The sequence below is a fragment of the Syngnathus acus genome, chromosome 10, assembly GCF_901709675.1.
Source record: "Syngnathus acus chromosome 10, fSynAcu1.2, whole genome shotgun sequence".
NCBI classification, from domain to species: domain Eukaryota; kingdom Metazoa; phylum Chordata; class Actinopteri; order Syngnathiformes; family Syngnathidae; genus Syngnathus; species Syngnathus acus.
Window position 1 is genome coordinate 20,625,925 of NC_051095.1, and position 14,169 is coordinate 20,640,093.

General features: G+C 40.8%; 1 protein-coding gene across 2 annotated transcripts in view; it reads right to left on the reverse strand.

The window, feature by feature from the left end:
- The window catches only part of si:zfos-2326c3.2 (mitogen-activated protein kinase kinase kinase kinase 4), a 48,468-nt gene that overhangs the window by 4,738 nt on the left and 29,561 nt on the right, over positions 1 to 14,169 (reverse strand). For both annotated transcript variants that reach the window (XM_037261016.1, XM_037261015.1), the window contains 14 exons: positions 13,495 to 13,629; positions 11,861 to 11,995; positions 10,177 to 10,247; positions 9,550 to 9,620; positions 8,225 to 8,313; positions 7,869 to 7,963; positions 7,455 to 7,542; positions 6,941 to 7,108; positions 5,582 to 5,687; positions 5,342 to 5,497; positions 4,450 to 4,593; positions 4,188 to 4,322; positions 3,963 to 4,063; positions 3,033 to 3,182 (listed from right to left, as the gene is read on the reverse strand). In XM_037261016.1, coding sequence (XP_037116911.1) covers positions 3,033 to 3,182; positions 3,963 to 4,063; positions 4,188 to 4,322; positions 4,450 to 4,593; positions 5,342 to 5,497; positions 5,582 to 5,687; positions 6,941 to 7,108; positions 7,455 to 7,542; positions 7,869 to 7,963; positions 8,225 to 8,313; positions 9,550 to 9,620; positions 10,177 to 10,247; positions 11,861 to 11,995; positions 13,495 to 13,629 — 1,644 coding nt within the window. The remainder of the gene's footprint in view (positions 1 to 3,032; positions 3,183 to 3,962; positions 4,064 to 4,187; positions 4,323 to 4,449; positions 4,594 to 5,341; positions 5,498 to 5,581; positions 5,688 to 6,940; positions 7,109 to 7,454; positions 7,543 to 7,868; positions 7,964 to 8,224; positions 8,314 to 9,549; positions 9,621 to 10,176; positions 10,248 to 11,860; positions 11,996 to 13,494; positions 13,630 to 14,169) is intronic.

Consider the following 14,169-nt stretch of genomic DNA (forward strand, 5'->3'; position numbering starts at 1 on the left):
GTTAAGAAAGTTTTCAGTAGGACCAAAATATTCAATAGGTGCAGCTCTAAATGATTGAGAGTAGAAAGACGATCATTAATAGTAACATTGCCAGAGAAAAGACATTATGAAAATAGCGTAAATGATGAGTGACTTCCAAGAATACTGCAGTGTGGTTGTGTAACTACCAACGGGCAGTATACAGTACAACTATTACAATTGTTGGTACTTTTTAGTGACAAGAGGACACACAAAACACTTCACAAAAAGGTTCTACAAGTGATAAAATCTGGTTTGATATAATTACTAAAAAAACAGAACTATGATAAAACTAAATACATGATTATTCTCTAATTACTTTGAGCCAATAAGTCATTTGAGTTCAGCAAGGTTTTAGGCAGTGGTAACCACTAACTTAACCAGCCAAGTGAACACAGTCTATACATCACCAGAGTGTGAGCCACCACAATCCTCAGCATCAGCACCGGCATCCACAGACGCAATGCAATCTTAATCCTCTGTCTTGGCATCAGCATCGTTACATTGCTCATTCAACCCGCCACAGATGATTCACAGATGAGTCACAGACGTTTGTGTGTGTGTGTGTGTTAATGTATGCTACTCTGCGTGGGTGAGTGATGCAATGTGTGTGTTTTTGTGTGTGCCAGTAATTGTGTGGGCGTGAAGTGTTCTTCGGAGTCCCAGAAGTTTAAGAAGGAAAAAGGTGGTAATGAACTTGGCAAGATGGAAGGTTAAGGCACAAATGTGGTAGACAGCTGGATAAAAACTGGCTTAATAAACTAGAAGCACATACACACACACACGCACGCACGCACGCGCACGCACGTGCACGCACGTACACACACACACACACACACACACACACACACACACACACACACACACACACACACACACACACACACACACACACACACACACACACACACACACACACACACACACACACACACACACACACACACACACACACACACACACACACACACACACACACACACACACACACGCAAGCAAAGGAGGACAGGAAGAGTGTATTTTTAGAGCGTATTTCTCCCTACGAATGTCCGACTTTACTGCTCTCACCCTACCACCACTTCATTACTGAAAGTAGCACATGCTTGAGGTGGTGAAATGATGTGTATGTGTGTTAGAGAGTGAGATAGAGAGAGCGAGAGCAAGAGACACGCACACAATCCACAGACACATTTATAGGTTGGAGACATTTATCATTTTGTATGAAAATGACATATTGGGAAAAAACAAACATACCATGCAAAGCTTAGTCGAGCAAAATTTGCTACGCATGAAATATAACGTAACGCTGCAACAAAGTGTAGAAGAATTGTCAGAATGTGAGCCGCCAGAAGTCCGCCCGCACACAGCAGAGCAGAAATAGATTGTAAAACAATTAGTTTGATTAAGCTTGACCTCAAACAGGTCGAGAATTATGTTTTGGACACTTGTGTAATATTTAAGGACAAAGCTAGTTAAGACTTTAACTCTTTTCCAACGTAATGTGACTCATAATCTGCACAATTCAATAAAATAAATATGTTAACCCTAGCCCAGTCTTTCAGGCTAGCGGGGTGGGAGTTGATGCCAGGGAACATTGATTTTTATTTATTTTTGGCCATATTACAATTAAATGTAATTGCACTTCCACTGCAGAAGGTGCCAATGGAACTCTCATTGTCAGAGTGGGAAGATAGTTAAAAAGGCATTTATTTTTGGAGGGACACGCACACAAGCAGACAGGCAGGCAAGCAGGCACGCAGGGTACAGCCTGAAATGGTTGCCAATCGCAGATCGACAGAAACGACCTAATACTAAAGTTTTCATCAATGACACAGCTATTGTCATGCAGTCTACACAACCCGTGGTGGAAAGACAAGCTATATTGGCCATTAATTAAATTGATCATTTGGTGGCACATGTCAATAGATACTCCAACATAGCACAGTCACTTGCATGTAAAATACCACATTAGGAGTTATTAAGAGGCAATTTATTGTTCATATTGGACAACAACACTGTTATTTCAAAAACACATGGATTATTTAGTTATTTCATCAGTTCAGCTACTAGTCCTTCTTACCTCACCACATTTCCTTTCGCACTATAAAATATCTTGTGCTGACTGGCTTGATGCTGACTGATTAGGATGCAACTGAGTCTGATAGATATCTACAATTAGTGAGCTGATGAGGCACAGAGCACACACTTCATCATGCCCTTCCTCTCTACTTAAATCTTTAGTCTCTACTCCAGTTCTGTTTGATTAGCTATGTTTGCGATTGAATTTGAGGAAGATTTAGTGCAGTTTTTTATTTTTATTGTCCTAATACTAATCACACCAAAAAACATTGTGTGCTTTATGAATGTTGAGTTCTCTGTTTGCCCATAATGTTTTGTTTACACAGAAGTTGCTACGGCTTCTTCTTATTTAAGACAGTTTGGCCATGTGAACCAAGACGGTGGTCACTAATACAGGTACATCAATAATGTCAGAAGGCCCTAAAGTTCCCATCCGCTCCATTTCAGCTGGGAATCATGTCAAACAGGGCACAAACCAGATCCATGTCATGCAAAATACTTCCCCAAATTTTAAGTTTAAAGGTGAAAACATGAGACCATGAAGCCTTGGTAACACTATCCCCAGCGTGTTCTTGTGTCACGACCAAAGGTGAGACCGGGGCAGACTTTACCCTTCCACAGCACCTTTACCATTTGTAAAAAACAAAAAACAAACAAACAAACAGACACTTTGCAATGTGAATTATCCTGCCACTTGCCAAGAAAAATCACCAAGCCTCTTACAGCCATGTCAAGACTATCAAGTAGTGCATTCTTCTTTTGTTCGTAAAACCAAATTGTTTATCAATTCAATATTGTCATTCCCAGCAACAAATAAAGGCTTATTTTATTCATCTTTTGTGTATGACAGCAAGACTATGGTGGTGTTATAGTAAATATCCTAGATCAAATTGTTTAAACAAGTTATGTACAGAAGGAGAGTATACTACACTTACATGTGTGGGCAAGTAGAGGTCATATGGCGTCCCAGAATCTACATCAATTGCATGGAAACCAGAAGAGGAACCATAGATGACCTTTAACCTTTGGCCTTCCTCCACTGTCAGATCAACAGACAGTGGCTTTTGTGGTAAGGACCTGAAAGACTGAAGAGAGGAGAAAATGTCATTTATGACCTGCATGACATGGGCACAAAGTCATACAAAATGCAGTGTATTGTTGGCCTTTTCAGAGCAAGGACATAAAAGTAGCTCAAGCCACGCTGGATGTCAAGAAATGGGGCACAGCTCTAATGAGACTCCGCCGAGAGTGGGGGTTCTCATGGACTGAATGTATCATGTCTGTCACTGAAGGAGAGTTTGGTTGCAGACTGACCTTAATCGGCGTGAGTCCACCTTTATTCATGTTGTTGCAAATGTGAAGAAGTACTGTTTAGTTATGTTTAAAATGATGGCCATGCATACACTGCTGTACATGTCAGAAGTATATTGGTACCATTTTACCATCCTAAAAAAAATCTTTTGGGGAGCAAGAGAGATGGAGCCTATGTCAACTGGCTTTGGGTGAGAGGCGGGTACACTATGAACTCCTCCCATGGCACATGTAGCTAAACAACTATTCATACTCACAATGTCATCTATTGCCAATTTAGAGTCAACAAGTAAGTTAATACACACAATGTGGAAGGAAACTGGCATGCCCACAGATAAGCCAGAGAAGTAGAACTCCACACAGTAGGCGCAGGGTATAACACCTTCAAACACTGTCTACACTGAAGCCAAAACCAAAAGAACCACTACATTGGCCTTGAGAACCATTACCAAAAATCCTGAGAACTTGCACTTTGGCTGTATCACGTCATCAACCCGTTCCTTGATTCCCAAGACCGTGAAATCGAATATAAACAACATCCAAACCTTACCAACCTTAAAGGCCATGAACTTATGGTAGGGTTTGGGTGCCCAAGCGTAAACCTCCACTGCAGTCTTCAAAGCAATTATCAAGAACTTGATCTTCTCGTAACGCACTGTACAAAGGGACACAAAGGTCTTGAAAAGTTAATGAACAAATAAACTAAAACAGAGACCTGCAGCTTCCCGTCTGCCTTGCCGTGCAGTATCAAGAAAAGGCACAAATGTTAATCTACTTACCCACTTTATAGTGGACACAGCCTTCCAGATCAGCAACAGATGTCCAACCCTGCCTCTTCTCCACCTCCGGGTCATTCCGGAGGATTTTATTTCTCAGCCAGGAAAGATAGTAAAGGCGAAGCTTGTTCTTTTTACCTTGAAACAGAAAGTCTTTACAGTCTTTACAAACTTTACAGAAAAGTTCTTCAAAGGTTATTTCACTCTGTACCATTAACTTGAGAATGTCCCCAAATTGTAAATATACAACTGACAGTTTGTTTACCTGATATAGTAATGAGCACATTCAGTCCTTCCAGCACATCCATCTGCTGAAACCTTCTTCTGCTAATGAGTGAGTAAACCTTCCCCTGACCACTTCGGTCCAGCAGCCAAAGACCGTTTTCTGTCCCCACCAACAGATTCACTCCTGCAGAGCAAACCCAATAAAAATACACAACAGATATTCAACACAAGAAAACATACATCTCTATCGTGTACTGTATATTACACAATATTACCACAAGGGTACTTCTAGGTTTCCTCATTTCACCCCCCCCCCCCCCCCACAAAAAAAAATTCAATTAAACTTGAAATGCATAAATTAAGTTGATGTTATGCTGTTTAAAATGCATAATGGTCACATTCACGCAACTGATTTAATTGCAAACACCAAATATACATGCAAACAGCAATGTACTGTATGTGAGTTGTTGACAGGTGGTAACAGGGAGGGCATTTTTGGTTAGTTACTCATTTTATGAGTACATGGTGGACCATTGAGGAAAATGATTTACTGTAATTTCCGGACTATAAGCCGCTACTTTTTCCTCAAGTTTTGAACCCTGCGGCTTAGTCTAATTCTGGTGGCCTTGACCAAGTTTGGTATTTTCATAGACCCACGCAGCTTGTTTAAAGTTTAAAATGACAGTTTTGCACAATTGTGGATGTGAACACAGCGGCCACTTGATTTGCACAAGAGGAGCACAGTCCTTGACAGAGCTGAAAGAGAAACTGATATGATGAAGTGCGTTTATAATTAAGACTTCATTATTTTACTACATTTTCATGACGAGTGAATAATTGCGATGACAACAAAGGCATTTTACATTGATATGGACCCGCATACAGTATCACTGTTTAATACACTTGTTTGAGAGCAAAAGAAAAGTACCAACCCCATAGTCCAGCACAGAGCACCTCAGTGGTGAATTTCTTCTTGTATTTGCGGATCTCAGGACTGTCACTCTGCGGTCGAATATTGGTTGGGTTCACATTCACCACAGAGCCTTTCCTGTGGTTCTCTCTCTTGATTGGCTCACCCTTACTACATACTGAAAACATTTTGTCTCATAACACCTGAGATAACTCAAAGTGATTCATACAAAGCTTGTATATTTGTTTGGAAGTGTACTCACTTGGGCTCTGAGGTGGCGAAGATATAGGGATCAATCTTGGATCGATAAAGGAGAAGAGAGAGGAAGAGGAAGGTGAGATGCTGTTACTAGCTGGACTGCCGAAAGCCTGAAGAAAACAAAATAATGAAAATTACAGTCATTCAAGGCTATATTCATGAGTCTGCAGTTTTATAAACACTAATATACACGGTACACCGTACAGTATATAATTAAGCATACTTTTGATCAGTGCGAGTGCAATGCAAAACTATGTAGTACTACAAGATCACTCCACTGGTCATAACTGTCTATCTACCTTCCTCTAGTGGACAAATGTAACTAAAGCAAGACAGCCATGTTTGAAGATCCAGTGAGTCAGATACCGATGGCTAGATAAAACAAAGTTCAGTCCGCTGATCAACACAGAGGCACATTAGACTTTAAGTCACTCCGGACTATAAGTAGCACCAGCCATAAAATTCATAATAAAAAAGAAAAAGACATATATAAGTTGCACCGGTGTATAAATCGCATTTCGGGGGGAAATTTCCATCCATCCATCCATTTTCTGAACCGCTTAGTCCCCACGGGGGTCGCGGGAGTGCTGGAGCCTATCCCAGCCGTCATCGGGCAGTAGGCGGGGGACACCCTGAACCGGTTGCCAGCCGATCGCAGGGCACACAGAGACAAACAACCATTTGCACTCGCACTCACACCTAGGGACAATTTGGAGTCTTCAATCGGACTACCAAGCATGTTTTTGGGATGTGGGAGGAAACCGGAGTGCCCGGAGAAAACCCACGCGGGCCCGGGGAGAACATGCAAACTCCACACAGGGAGGGCCGGAGGTGGAATCGAACCCGCACCCTCCTAACTGTGAGGCGGACGTGCTACCCAGTGCGCCACCGAGCCGCGTGTCATCTTGAAAGGCAATTTAAAATAAAAATAGGCAACAACAGGCTGAAGGTACGGTATGCTAGCGTTACATAAACACATAAACAAGGAACTGAGAACATGGCTGACGTAACATATTAAGAGTTTTTCATATAACTAAGTTTATCAAACCATCCGTGACACTCTATATCTTTAAATCCAACGAAATCTTTATATTCGATGTCACTTATAAACAACTCCGCTAACTCGGAAAGTAGAAGTTGCAGCGCTTCCTCTTCTACGTCGCTTATGTCAGACTCATTGTCAGTTGCAGTTCCAATTATTCCACAGGCCTAGAGCGCCCTCTCGCGGTTTAGTGTGAAAATAACGTGAAATGATATAATGTGTTAATAATTTCACACATAAGTCGGTCCTGAGTATAAATCGCACCCACGGCCAAATTATGATAAAAATTGCGATTTGTAGTCCAGAAAATACGGTACTTACATGTAGCTCCTGAGGTGTGAGGGATCGCGGTGCCGTGGGCGATTGTGCGTATTTCTGTTCTCGTGTCCGCTGTTGCTGGCTTAGTGCATTGCGAGAAGGACTTGATGAAGATATTTTCTGCAGAAGGTCTGGCAGCATGTAGGTATCATCTGATGTCATCTGAGAAATCTGTGGATTAAATATTAACACTATCAACTATGATACAATGTGACACTTTATTTATTATTTATTCATCACTCTTATTTATTCATTGTTTGTGCCTTCTTGTTTTTATTTTTTTGTGTTGTTTACTTGTATGTATATTGTGTACTATGTCTTGTCACCGTGGGATAGTGGGAACGTTATTTCGTTTTCTTTGTGTGTCTTGGCATGTGAAGAAATTGACAATAAAGCAGACTTTGACTTTGACATATCCCAGCTCAAGCAAATAAACAAGTGACATCATAAGATGTGTGCGTGTGTGTGTGCGTGTGTGTGTGTGTGTGTATGAGAGTGTGGGTGGTTCTGTAAAGACCTGGTTAAGATTGTGATGAGGCTGCAGCACAATGCCATCTGGTATTCTTTTTAAGTATTTCTCTCCCTTTCCATTGGGGAGGCCACAACTAGAAAGATAGAAACGTGTGAAGCAATTAGAACACATCTAAGTAATAGTTTAATGAGTGACAATTATGTTTTCAAGATGAAAAGCAATCAAAAATGGGCATGTGAAGGTAGGAAAGCACAGTGAGGGAGAGAGATCCAGAAAAGGATGTATTGCAAATGTATCAAATGCAAAGAACTTACATTGGCCATATTGCACAACCAAATAGCTAAAACTATGAACAAGTGTCATAGTTTCTCAAATGTTTGCCGCTTCATAAATGTTGAGTAATCGACTTATTTTTGAGTAATTATTACAACCTCTTTTTATTTATGAATTATAGCTCACCTGTTCCTGTCTTGTTCGTCACTACTTCCAAACTCGTCACTAGAGGAGGAATATTCTGTGGCCTTGTTGAATGGGCTCAGAACAGTCTTGACACCCTGCAAACAGATGAGGTCAGATACAGCAAGTGAGCAGATGAAAAACAAGATCAGAGAAGCAGTGAGTGTGTGTGTGTTTGTGATGATAAAGATGTTTTGCATAATTGAATTTACTTTGCTTTATCTACTTAGATTAAATGGTTCCGTGTGGACTTTGGTTATAATCTCTTTTATGCTACCTGAGTGAGGCCTTCTTCAAACAAGACATTGTAATAGCCTACTGCTTTTACAGTATGTAGAACACATTCAAGAATGCTTTACTTGTAAATGTCTTCCAGTTATGTCGTTCTGTTGCCGTCTGCGCTGCTGAAGACGCTGCTGCACACGTGGACTCTCCAACTTGAAGTGCTCTACAGTACAAGAACTCAAATTAGTTACAGTTCTTATAGGAAGACGATACAACTGTGTAGTTCTGCATGGAACATTTTTATGAGTGCAAAATTGAATCTTGGATCGGATCCGATTTTTTTTCCCAGCTGTCAGTTTAACAAGATAGAAGGCAAATCTAACTAAATGGTTGCAGTTTAACACTGTACAGTGCAACAATTATGTAGATAACAACAATAAGAAAAATGGTTAAGTCAGTACCTCTAACGCAAGACTTACTGACACTCTGGAGCAGGGGTGTCAAACTCATTTTTGTCGCGGGCCACATTGTACTCATAGTTTCCGTCGGGAGACCGTTATGACTGTTAATGCAAATATTATATACAGCATAGGCTACACAACAAACTGATGAATGATGAGCTCTGAAATCAGACACTAGAAAAAAACTGTTCAAATATTTTAAAAAGCCGCATGGTAATAAGAATTGCTAGCAATATCTGTAGTTTTTAAAAGTGAAGACAATTTGCAATGTTAGCATTGACACATGAGGTCAATGCACAATTTGTCTTCACGAGCCAAATAAAATTATGTGGCGGGCCGTATATCTGGCCCCCGGGCCTTGGGTTTGACACCTATGCTCTAGAGCAGGGGTCTCCAAACTACGGCCCGCGGGCCAACTGCAGTTTTTATTGGCCCGCAGCAAATTCTGAAAACATAATTGAATATGGCCCGCACAAGAAGCTTGAGCTCAACTCTGTTGCACTTCTCAGTTTCCACACTAGATGGAGCCCGCCACACAAAGCGTTTGACGTCCCATTAGCACCCCCCCCCAGAAGAGAAGCGAACGCGCAGCGTTTGACGTCCCCTTAGCACCCCCCCTCGGAAGAGAAGCGAACGCGTAGCGTTTGACGTCCCATTAGCAACCCCCCCCCGGAAGAGAAGCGAACGCGCAGCGTTTGACGTCCCATTGACAACCCCCCCGGAAGAGAAGCGAAAAAAAATATTGGCCCCCGGGCTCCTTCACGTTAATAAATCTGGCCCTCCTTGCAAAACGTTTGGAGACCCCTGCTCTAGAGTAACAATCTATTGTATTGGATATCAATACAATTATACACCCAGAATCATTTTTGACCACACTTCACCAATGACCAGGAATGCAAATGAAGAAACAAAAAACGATGGTGGGCAGAATAATCTATATGGAATATCACATTCTATTTTTAAAAACATTCAAAAAGAAATCTCAGAGAGAATCTGACCTGGATGGTTTCTGCTGATAGAAGCCCCGTGAGACAGAGAGCTTTTATCTGTCATAAGCACAGGACTGCCACTAGATGGTGAGAGAGACACACAGGCAAACAGCATAAAATGGAAATTAATCACACATACAGGTATATTGTTCCTTAAGCCTTTTGCTCTACTGTTTTACTTAGCATTTTAACAACAGGACCAAAGTCCTTTACCTATAAACCTTGAAAATACAGTCGGTTTATGGCATGAGTAAATGCAAGGCAGAATCATCTTATCAGGAATGTTTCAACTTAATAAATTAAAAGTTGGATCCCATGGGCAGACTCTTTGCATTGTGTTATGCATTCACCCAAACGGATGCAACATTTTGCTGATATGGGTAACCGGTTAACAAAATTACAATTCTGCTATTGTATATTTACGTCTTCATAAGGACAAGTGAAATAAATCCTCTTATGATTCATTAATGTCTTAAAGATATCACAGAGAAAAGAAACACCATTATCTTTTTTGAAAAGTGTCAGCCCTGACTAAGGATTCAGCTGCCTTAATCATTCCAAGTAAATCATGTAAATCAGAGCTATTTTGGACATATCAAAAATATAGTAAAATGATAATGAAAATACTGCTATTACCTGGAAGCAGCCCTGTTGTGTCCCTTCACCAGTTCTCTGCAGTAGAACTTAGAGGTAGTACGTTCTGGCACCTGGAAAATAACATTTACGAGTAAATTCTCGACCTACTCCACACAGGCCCAAAGCAATCCGCCAATCATTTGATCAAAAGAGAAAGAAAACACACAGTTTTTAATGAACCTAACCTCAAGTAAGAGCTTAAGAGTTGTCGATTATTAGGGAAATATAAACGCAAAATACCTCATAGATTTTCCTCAATAATGTACCTTACAAGTACAGTTATTAGCGCAAGAGTCCTGTCGGTTAACACAAACTATTTCCTCTGTAAAAGTTAGAAACTAGTCAAACAATTCTGACATGAAATTGCATATTGCAACAACATCACAGACCACTAGGAGTCCACATATCCTCAGTTGAGCAACACTGCTCAACCAGAGTCACAAAAATAAGCCTGGTTCACAGGATTAGACTGATCTCGACCGCTCAGGAGGATGCCCGACCTCAAATGGGGAATATTCAACATGTTGGATTATAGAGCATCACGGCACAGGTGTGCTGCGCTCAACTCAGGGCCTGGACATCTTGCTATCATCAATGGAAAAACAAATTAGAGTCTATTAAATTATTTTGTAAAAGAACTAGAGGCCATCTGTCTAATAGTCTGTCAATGCCCATAAAACATAAACAAATCAACAGAATACATATTGTGGAGAGGCTCAGTCAAAGTCTTGACCTAAACCCGATTGAGATGCCATGCATGACCTAAACAATTATCATGCTGAACTGCAACAGTTTTTGAAAGAGGTATTTTCCATCCCAAATTCATCCTGATTGTTGTACAAGTTTGTTCTGCAACTTATTGATTGGATGAAGTTATTGTTGCCAAAGGAGGTTCAGCCAGTTTAACAAATTGAATCTTTAGTTCTTCCTCTCAGTCCTGTGATTGTTTGCATGATATGCTCAATAAAAATTTGAAAACAAATTATTGTTTGTGTTATATTAATTCAAGCAGACTGTTTATTGTTGTGATTTAGATGACAATCAGACTACCAGTACATTAAGGACCAATTTATAGCCAGACATTGAAGAAATTCCATTTGGTTGAAATACTTTTTTCTCTAACTGCAACACACATCCAGTGGTGCTAGGTTACATGACACGGTGGATGCCTTTTCAAAGCAATAACAGGAGAAATTGAGTTATTAACTGCTCTGCTGGCTCAATATGGCTGCTGTTGGTTCAACAACATAACATTGCAAATAGACAATGCCTGTTGCTGTTGCAGTTATAAGTTGTCCTTTTAAATCCATATGCTGGTAAATACACCTAATGGCATATTTTGTGATGACCTAGCAGGAAAGCAGTTACTATTAGACACAGAGAGAAAGTGAGCGGTGTCTATGTAACACATGGCTGTTTTTGTTGTGAGGTAAAAAATTCAATGTCAACTTCTGCCCAAATCACACATACTTTCTGCAAATACAAGCACTCGTTCAGTCCAACCTCATGATGGTAGTTTACATCTATGGAACAAAAACTTCCTCCTTTTGATGCCAGGTTGCCACCCGATTACGTTGACAAGAACACACAACAAACTGTGCCCTATGTATTATGAGATTTTTTTATGGTCCGGAATAGCTTGATTTACTTTCTACTGGTGCGGTTAAAAAGAGATAAATATTACCTTAGGTGGTGTCTCAGAGTCCCAGAAGACATCATCTGAGGGCGATACAGGCGTGAAAGGGGACAAAGCCGAGATAGCCATATTTGACATGGAGCTGCTGTGAGGGGCAACTCGGCTCGAGCGCAAATTGGCATTCTGGAGGGAAGAAAATACACATAGATGTCAATCTACGCCTTTTGAGTAGTGTTCTGTGGAACCTCTGACCCAAAAGAAAATCAATTGCGTTCAAATCACAATCATACTGAATGTCGATTGGCATTTGAGCATATCACGAGACCGCATTTTAGCAGGCAACAAAGGAGTAAAGGAATGCCTTATCAATTTTACATGTGTACCTTGATTAGTAGTAATTAACTAGTTTAGCTTGGAAAAAGCTAGAAGAGCTGAAAAATATAGTCCAGACCTGAAGTACAGGTAGACATGCGTGCGTGTGTATTGAACATTTTCGGGACAAGGTATGATCTTTAGGACACGCCACTTAGGTGAAATTAAAACCCAACGCTGTATTGAGTATTTTTAATTTGCAAGAGGTGGGAGATGAGTTCAACTGCTCAAGGGAGGATCTGTGGATAATGTCAAACCGTAGGCATCGTGGTGCAGGCGGCAGCTTCTATTTTGTTCATAATGTGAGTGTGCTCATAAATGAAGCTACCGAGACACCTAAGCAGCATTCTGTCCATCATGCATGCAATGTAGGAGGACATCGATTAGTAATTTCAGCATTGTCCATGCGTGTGATCCTCCATGTCTGCTGCATAAGGGACAAGCAGAAATGCTAGCATAGCCCGAATTTCGGGCAGGTGCAAGACATCTGTTTGGGAATTTGGCTGACCATTATGCACCAAGATTGGCGTTGTACTATAAAAAGGGTCATTTGACGTGCGCCCTGTCGAACATTTAGACGTAAAGTAAGACCATTTGTCCAATCGAGGTGCGGATAGGCAGATACGCAAGCTCCAAGGATACGTGTGGTGGATATAATCATATAATAATGACAACAGTGGGCATCAAACCCTGTGAATTATTGTGGAAATCAATAGATTTATTGATTTTTATTATCATCATTATTCTATTTTTTATTTTTTTTGCATCATCCGACTGGCTTGGACTCACCTTTTGGTGGGGCGGGGGTGGAACACTACCTATTGTGGAGAGCGGGCTGATACATAACGTCGACTGACATATTTAACGCGCCAGCAGTTCATTCTGTATTTAATGAGGGAAGTATTTTCTGGTTCCACAGGCATTAAAAATGCTCCAGTCATGCATGGTTTGCTTGTTGCTTTTTCAAGGAATAGGTATAAAGATGTCTTCTATGTGTGATGTGAGTACACCATATTAAAAAAATAAATGAGTGAAGTTGCTTTGCTTGTGCGCATCTGCGAAATTACAAACACCCAATCTAACCCGCCTCAGTGCAGATTTATGATACACTTTGCGCCAGACTTCCACTGGTCATGAAAAAAGAGGTCTGAGTGTTTTATAACAGTTTCTTAACAAAGACTTTGCGAAATAACACTTTTATCCCTGAGAAAATGTGTTACAATTTAAAGAAATTCAACCAGTAAGATGTCCATTGTCCTTGGAGGTTCCACTGCACCGCAGTGAATGTTCATGACAGGACTGTGAAATACCTGGTTAATGTGAGCTCTCTGCATGGCTGGCGTACAAGGACTAGAACTGCTACCAGAGCCAAGTCTTGAGTGTATCTCGTTGGGGAGGCCAGCAGCTAAAAGCATCCTCGCTAACTGGGAGTCCTGGTAATCCATCTAAAACATGAAGCAGATTGTGCTTGTAAGTGTGCGGTACAAGTGGGTCCAATCATGATGCCTCAGGATCGTTAGAATCTGCGGGGCAAGAAAACTCTGGCAATACCAAATTAGAGGAGAAACACTGGACCTAAAAGTTAACGGAGGAGTCAACAATAATAAGCACACTATCATGGTGTTTTTTTTATGGAACAATTAATGGTTTTAGGCTGGGCATATACCGCTACCTTATACTAAAACACTTAAAAAAAATTTAAAACCCATTTTAAGTAGTTTGATTTTGCAATCTTTTTGACAAAGTGTGCAAAAGTCACTTAGACAAGTCCCACTTTACTACTAATTGAGCAGCAGAAAAGGATGTTAGTCCTAATGCTCTGAGTAAGGGAGTATTTTCTGTCCTCTGACCAGCAATCAAAACATTTCACTTATTTTCTTCACAAAGCGAGAGGTAGGGTTGGGGGTAAGAGGAGTGGGTGGAAAAAGGAGCATCAAAAGAAACAGTAATTTGTGAACAGACAAGGCCACACCAAGGACAGACAG